At 52.4% G+C, this 8,126-nt stretch overlaps 1 protein-coding gene across 1 annotated transcript in view; it reads right to left on the bottom strand.

Annotated features, from left to right (window-relative positions):
• Positions 1–3,735: 3,735 nt before the first annotated feature.
• Positions 3,736–8,126, bottom strand: part of LOC103607683 (keratin, type II cuticular Hb5) — a 7,899-nt gene continuing 3,508 nt past the window's right edge. Inside the window, exons 4-10 of the mRNA XM_008592160.1 lie at positions 7,497–7,557; positions 7,260–7,355; positions 6,422–6,586; positions 6,031–6,156; positions 5,459–5,679; positions 4,351–4,382; positions 3,736–3,929 (exon numbers count right to left, since the gene is read on the bottom strand). Coding sequence (XP_008590382.1) covers positions 3,736–3,929; positions 4,351–4,382; positions 5,459–5,679; positions 6,031–6,156; positions 6,422–6,586; positions 7,260–7,355; positions 7,497–7,557 — 895 coding nt within the window. The remainder of the gene's footprint in view (positions 3,930–4,350; positions 4,383–5,458; positions 5,680–6,030; positions 6,157–6,421; positions 6,587–7,259; positions 7,356–7,496; positions 7,558–8,126) is intronic.

Genomic DNA, 8,126 nt, shown 5'->3' on the forward strand with positions numbered 1-8,126 from the left:
TGGGACACAATAATCAACTACATTGTATATTGACAAAATAAAAATAAAACAAACAAACAAACAAAAAAAACTATAAAACAACAACAACAAAAAAACAAAACAAAAACTCTCAGAAGAACTAAGCATAGATAGATAACATCTCCTCCCTCCAGTGACAGGTCACCTCACTTGCGGCAGTCGCTTTACAGCCGAGAAGGAAGGCACCTGCCTCTTCTCAGGGAGGAATGCTGTTACTATGTAAATGAGTCCGGGGTGATCCAAAACAACTTAAACTGTTTCACTGAACCCTTAGATACCCTGGCTTATGCCCCTACTAGGACCCCTAACTGTGCCTCATCCTACTTTTTGGTCCCTGTCTCTTTTGGTGTTTCTCTAATTTCTTGCAGGAACATATACAGGCTTTCACCAACCAAACGGTCGCCGAATTGTTCCTGCATGGAGGATATCAGCCCCTCAGAATCAGCGACCTTTCCCCAGAGGAATACAGCCTCCCCACACGAAACCAATACCCCACCACCTAAATCTTTTATTTTTTCCATATCTTCACCCATCTCCAGCAGGAAGTAGCTTCAGAAGAATGAGACTTCTGCCCTTTCCCCCTTTTTCCTGACAGGAATAATAGATCTGCAACATAACCAGCGCCACTTTAGACAAGCCCAAGTACAAAATGGCTCCGCCCACTTCCTCCCCTCCCCCTTCCCGTTACGAGAAGCCTCCTGACTTAAACAGAAGCCCCTTTTGCTTCTGCAAGGATGCAGTTCTCTGCCCCAATCCACATTAGCATAATGACCCTCCTTGATGGTATCAGTCAGCCCTTGGCACACTATATAAGCTCTACCACCCCCACACCTGGTGCTGTCCACCAGTTTCAGGGCAGCCCTGGGCCCTGTGCCACTCTGAGCACAGCCCAGCAGATTTCTTTCTTTAATAAAGCTTGAACGGTACCCGGCATCTTGGCTCACTTTCTTTCAACTATAATCCATACTTTCCAATCCTTTAGAAACTTTGTGTGTTTGGGGGGAACACTGAATATTTAAATAAGAATTGAATATGGCAGAAGGTCTGATTTTCTCTGATGAAGGTGTTAGTTTGGTTCATGATATTTCAAAGGAAAAGGGAACTAGGACAGAGATCTGGAATCATTCCCATGGGTCACTTTATCGTTTGGGCCACTGACTCTTCCTTGAGCTCTCAATTTTGAATCACTTGACTTCTTTTTTAAAAAGTTTTCTTTTCTAGTAAAACTTCAGCCTTAGTTACCCTTGGATTGTACCCTTTGCCTTCCATGGGAATAGATCTTTCACTGGAGAGGGCTGCAGGAGGCCCAGAATCCTTTGAACCAGAAGAGATTGCTCTGGATTTTCACTGTTAGTTGCAAGAAAGGCTGGGGAGAGGTTTGTCTTCATAAGCCACTGGCTAAATCAGTTGGCTAGCTTGCAGACAAATGCATGCAAATGTATTAAAACACTCATTAATATCTCCTGATCTTGGCTGTTTGACTTTCAATGCATGGTGTCATATTTTTGGGGTATCAGATTTGGCATTTTAGTTTTGTTTGGCCCAGATCCTTAATAAAATCAAGTTGTCCTCCCCAAATGCAGACTCACTCCAGCATCCCAGAACCACAGGACATGGCAGGGCTGGAAAGGGCTCGAACACCTCATCTCACAGACCCCCAGAACAATGCCCAAGGCATGGAGGCTGCTTCTTGCCCACAGTCTCACTGCAGCCTTGTAGTCTTGGCAGAATTGAGCCTTACATTTGGATCTCCTGACTTTTCAGTATCTGAGATTTAATCTTTCCTGTGGATGAATGATGCACCCTAAATCAAACATTGGCCTACTGTGAATATAACCTTGCCCTCAGGGACTGGACAGCTGGGAGTAGGGAAGGGGGTAGGCAAGGGGCTTGGAGGAGGCCTGCCTGTGTCAGCGGCAAACCTCAAACCGAGCTACGGCCTGAATGCTCAGAAGCCAGCAGCCTCCAGTGGCATTACAGCCCTTTGGGTCTGAAGTGAGGATTCATCAGAATGGGTCTTAACTTTTCCCAGGGAGAGAGGCTTGGGGGTGGGGCAATGGTGTGGGAGGCAGACGTCTGCCTGATAGTAGTGATGGCTGATTTGTTTTCCTAATGGAGAAATGGAGCCAAGTCCAGGAGGCTGGGTGTCTATACTTCCTGCTATACCAGCTGCCTGAGTTCATCCAACACATCCCAGGCCTGGCATGTCCTGGAGCCCCATCCCTGGACTTAGTGCATGTCCAGAGCCACTTCCTTGCCTCAGGGAACTTCCAGCCTCATCCAAGATCCACCCACTGACAGACAGCCCTGGCCTGGAGCCACAGAGAACAGGAGATCCTCAGAGCAATAGACACTTTGCGGCCAGGGGAGGGGGATGTGTGTGTGTGTGTGGGAGGGATGGGAGGCAGGGAGAGCAGAGCAGAGCACTGAGCAAAGGCAAATGGGAGGGGGGGGTGCGTGGATGGCTTCTGTGTCCATGCGGGGTGGGACAGAGAGTGGTCCAGGGCAGCCTCAGAGGGTGGTCTTGTCTCCTGGGAAGCATCGTGCTGGGTGGCGGCTTGGACAGGTCTGAGGGGTAGGTAGGGAAGATGCAATGGATGGAGCTGCATTTGGCACAGAAGCACACGTGTGTGCAGGGAAGAGCTGTGAGCTAAGCAGGAGGTTGAGGGCAGTGAGTTTGGGATGGAGTTCTGGCCGCTGAGAGTGTGAGGGGCGGGTCAGGGAGAAAGAGGTCATGTGGGAGTCTGAGGTGTCTGAGGAGGGCCGAGAGGAATCAGGCTTTGGAAGTGGACAGGAAGAGCAGAGTCACTGGGGGTGACTGGGGACATGCTGTGTGGGGCTGGAATAGGATTGGTTGTTTGGAGATGGAGCAAGGGAGTGGAGACACTGTAGGTCAGAAGATCACATATCCTTGCACCACAGCAGCATTTATTGAAACACAGATTGAGACAACCCAGAAGGCAAGGCACCCACAGACAGGCATAACAAGAGGGAGACTGGGAAGTGGCCTGATTTCTCCATCCTGCCGGCTCTGCACTGGACAGTCCCCTCCTGCACTGGGTAGGGGAGATCTGCAGCAACCACGGAGTTTTCTTTGAAATGTATTAAGGCGCACTGCGCAGCAAGGCTTGTCCAAAGTCCCTTATCCGGGAGTCTGTAGGCAAAAGGATTCCCCACCGTAATGGGCCTCTTAACTGGGAGGTCACATGAGGAGCCTGGCTAGAACATTAACCCAGAAGAAGGAAGTCAGTCAGAGAGACAAGCAAAACAGAATACACAGGCAAGTGCCTGCTGCGGAGACCATCCTTCCCAGCCTTGGAGAGACCCCTCTCTATTTGATTCTCAGGTGGTGGGAGCCTGGCTGGATGGTTAGGATCTTGCCTTGACCCAGGGGAAGGCCAAGCTTCCATGCTGTCCAACCACTCTGGGTGACGGGGAGTACCCCAGGGAACTTGGTGAATAGTACAAATTGGCCACAGGTATTTTGGAGGCAAGTTGGATTTAAGTGAAGGGCTGGGAATGACTCTATAAACTGAAGCCCAGAGAAGAACTAGGAAACAACTCTCTAAAATCAAAAGGTGACGGAGAATGGCCCAGGGGTCTTTCCCTCTGTAGAAACATCCGGAAGATTCTGGAAGCAAGCACACATTTTCCATTCACACACCATTCAGTGCGAGGGCGACCAGGTGGGGCAGGCTCTTGGCAGGAGGCCCGACTCTATGCAAAGCGGACAGACCGGCTGCTGCCGCAGCTGAAGCTGGAGGAGCGGGGCTGGCAGGGGGCACAGGAGTCGGGTGCCATCACCGTGATGCTGCCTCCCGTGGCGGGGGGACCGGTGGCAATCTGGCGCCCTGGGGTGGTGCTGTACGTGAGGCCCCCACAAGTGACTCCCCCGCGGGAGCTGCTGACACCTGTGGGAAGAGGAGACATACAGGGGTGAGTGGCTAGCTGGCATCTCTCTCAGCCCATGTCAGGCCCCAGAGGGCATCTGTGTTGTGGGAGCTGCCTCCTCCTCAATAGCACAAGCCCCATCCCCCTCAGCCTATCCACCCATCTGGGGGACCTGGGGCAAGAAGGAAGTGAGGAACCTGGACGAGAGGGGCAAAGCTGCCTCGCCTGGTTCCACAGCCTGCAGCTCACCGTGGCCACCAGTAGAAGGCTTTAAACTCCGCCTTCTCTGACTCACTTAGCGGTCTCCAATGAGGAGCCAGGGAGGGTGAAAGGCCTTCTTTTAGTTGGGGGAACACTGAGGCACAATGGGTTAAGCCAGAGGGTTTAGCTTTGCCCATCAAAAAAGCCATCTTTCTAGGAGGATTTCAAGCAGATACTTACAGACATTCACAGCGGCCACACCTTCACACAGCCTAGGGGAAGAAAACTCTGTTAGTTCCAGACACTGAGCTGGATTCCCTGAGAGAAGTGGTTGCTCGGGGACAGAGAGGGTCATCCTGTGTACAGTTGACCTTCTTCTTTTTTTTTTTTTCCTTTCGGGGAAGAAAACTCTGTTAGTTCCAGACACTGAGCTGGATTCCCTGAGAGAAGTGGTTGCTCAGGGACAGAGAGGGTCATCCTGTGTACAGTTGACCTTCTTCTTCTTTTTTTTTTTCCTTTCTGTCTTTTTTACTGACCGGCAACGGGATCACAACCCTCGGTGTTGCGCCCGCACCACACTCAGCCAGTGAGCGGGAACCAGTCTCCACATGGGATCCGAACCCTCTGCGGGAGCGCCACTGCGCTCCCAAGCGGTGCACTCTCCAGTGCGCCACCGGGCCGGCCTTACAGTTGACCTTCTGAGAGGCAGAAAGAGCTCCCCCAAGTCTACATTACATGCTTATTTTCTTTAATTGTTCTCTAACCATGGATACAAGCCCTTCTGATTTTTAGCAGCAGTAGGTGAGATTATAAACTCCACGTGCTGCTTCCAGTGTGAGGGACTGTGGCCAACCCCAGATAGTGCCAGTCAAGCTCGCAGAAAGGCGCTGAGTCAAACACACCCATGTGTGAAAGGGCTTTGTGAGTGATGAAGAGCTAAATGCACACAGAGGTGCCTTGGCGTTGTGATACCCAAGCCTGAGTGGCTGGCCAAGCTGCAGCCCACGTAGGAGCTGTTGAACAGAATGGATTCTGGAGGCACATGACTTGGGTGAAGGTTGCAGCTCCTCTGCTTAGTAACTAGCCATGAGAAAATCTGAGCCTATTTCTTCATCTTTGGATGGGAAAAAGGACACATACCTCATTAGATTGTAAGGACTATAAAGTGAGCACTTGGCACAGGTCTAGCACATAATGAGCATTCAATAAATTATTATTATTATTATTGGAGCTTGGCCTGTACTAGCCTTGGTCAGAATTGTAGCTCATGCTTGGGCTCAAGGAAATTCACTTCTGGAGGATCAGGACCTCCACCTTCTAAACCCCACCAGATCCTTCTTAGCCTCACCTGTGCTCCTCGCCCTCCAGCAGGCGCCTGTAGGTGGCGATCTCGATGTCCAGGCCCAGCTTGGAGTTCATCACCTCCTGGTACTCCTTGAGCAGGCAGGCCATGTCCTGCTTGGCCTTCTGCAGGGCTCCCTCCAGCTCAGCCAGCTTGCAGCGGGCATCGCTGAGGGCTGCCTCACCCTGCTGTTCTGCCTCGGCCACAGCAGCCTCCAGCTTGGCACGCTGTGAGGAGGGAGATGTGAGGACAAGGATGAGAGAGAAGGCACAGCTTGGCTCACCCAAGCTGATGGGGCTAGGGCCGGGAGAGGACAGGACCCATGGCCAAGTAGTTATCAGGGCTGTGGATGTGAGGGAGGAGATGAGTGGACTTTTCACCATCTCTCCATGATAGTGGTTGCAGGGTAGCCAAGGAAGGGGCTGGGTCCCTCCTTTGGAAGTCAGTGATATGGCTCATCCCAGGCTGAGTGCTGTGAAATACGGTGGAACCCCTGCCCTCTCTCTGGGTCCCTGCTTCCTCGTGAGCACACTGTGAGGCCAGATTAGGTGCTGCAGCTGCCTGTATGTGGACTTTACCTGGCACTTGGCATTTTCGATTTCGGCCGTCAACCTCTGGATCATGCGGTTCAGCTCATTGATCTCCTCCTTGGTGCGGCGCAGGGTCTCTCCGTGCCGGATCACCGTGGCCTTCATCTCCTCGCACTGGGGGGAAGCACAGATGCTCATGAGGCTCAGGGTGGGACCTCACACCCACTCAGAACACCAGGGAGGAGTGTGCAGGTTGTTAGTGCTCAGCCTGTGCTACCACACTTGGCAGGCCTGCCCTGCCACCCCAACCCCAGAGAGGCAGCCCTTCTCTTACCATCCCTGGGGATCTGAATCTCCACACAAAAGAAGCTTTTTCTAGTAGAGACTTTGCATCCCTCCCACTGCTGTGTCTAGGAGGCAGGTGTCCTGTGCCGCTCACCTTGCTGCGGTACCAGGACTCAGCCTCAGCACGACTGCGGCTGGCAACATCGTCATACTGAGCCTTGATCTCGGCAACGACGCAGTCCATGTTCAGGTCCCGGCTGTTGTCCATCTTGACAATGACTGAGGTGTCTGAGATGTGGGCTTGGAGAACACGGATCTCCTGTGGGGCCATTTGGTTTTGATGCCTGATCTGAGCCATATGCTCCCCCTTTGGGGGCAGTGTCCACTCCCTGAAGGGGGCACTGGTCAGGAATGTTACATGACTCCCACCTGCACCACCTTCATTCATACATAGGTTCATTATAAAGCAACAAGGCTGGAAGGGGCCCTAGATGTCATCTGGGAATAGCCTCTGACTTAACAGATGGGAAAACTAAGGTCCAGAGTGTGAAAAAGGCCTGACCCAAAGTCACCCAGCTGGGGAACTGGGTTTGAATGCCAGGACCAGTAATTAGTCTACTACTTAGGAGCCTTTCCCATCTGGGAATCCACCCGCCCCCCCACCTCACATACACACCTTCATATCTGTCTGTGACCGACACACAGATCAGTGCACAGGCATGCACATTCCAACACACAGAGCTGCTCACAGACACAGCAGCCCCAAACACGATATACTCCATATTCCTCACACACGTGAATGTGGATGTGGCCTAGGCACATGCAAACCCATAACGGGGATTGTGGGCCCCTTGCACGTGTGGGCGTGCATGTTCTTTTCACTTACGTGGCACATTGGCAAACACACATCCACACATGTACCCTTGCCCTGCTCCCCTGGTCTCCACACCTCCCCTCCACCTGCCCTGGGTGGTTGGCAGGTGCCCCCTCACCTCTTCATACAGGCGCCTCAGGAAGCTAGACTCCTCTACCAGGGCCTCCACATTGGCCTCCAGGTCTGATTTCCGCAGGTAGGCACAGTCCACATCCTGGTAGCAGAACAAAGAGGAGGGAGCATATGTGTGGGAGGAGGCCAGAGGAAGGTGCCTTTAGTCAGTGTGGTGACCATCCCCCACGCTGCAGCTTGCACAGAAGGGTCCCCCCCACCAGCCCCGCACCCAGCCCCTCACCTTCTTTAAAACCACGAATTCGTTCTCTGCTGTGGCTCTCAGAGCCACCTCCTCTTCATACCTGGGTAGGGGAGAGAAAAGAGCAGCAGATGAGGGCTTAGGGCCTGAATACCATCCCAGGTCCTGGGCACGTTCTTCCAGGGGTTGAAAAGGGATTACTCCCCTCCAGATGTTATCTTGTCCTCTTCATGATTTATTTTGTGTATTATTCATGGGCTAGCTCTTGTCTTAGCCTGGCTTTATTCCACCCCAGTCCTTCTGCCTCTGGGATGAGATCAGGATGCCCATTCCATCCCCCAAGTCTGAAATCACCCGTGCCACCTAGATCCAAAGACAGCTAGTGCTATTGCCTTTAGGAGATCACAAAGCCCATATCATGAAGGTAAACTGTGGAGGGTAGGGAACAGAGCTGTGGAGCTCCATTTGGGTTTCCTTTCCTCACTCCCCCGAAAGCTAGTTCAAAGACTCACAGGGGTGGAGTCTTGGAGGTGGAGCCAAGGAATCTGAAGAAACTTAGGCCCCACTGGACATCCCCTCTGGATCCCTGTTAAAGGAATCCTAAAGAAGCTGCTGCAAGGGGGCTGTGGGCAGAACCTACAATGTTCCCTCTGAATTCCCCCTGGTGCGCCC

This window comes from Galeopterus variegatus, unplaced genomic scaffold, assembly GCF_000696425.1.
Source record: "Galeopterus variegatus unplaced genomic scaffold, G_variegatus-3.0.2 Scaffold7624, whole genome shotgun sequence".
Taxonomy (NCBI): domain Eukaryota; kingdom Metazoa; phylum Chordata; class Mammalia; order Dermoptera; family Cynocephalidae; genus Galeopterus; species Galeopterus variegatus.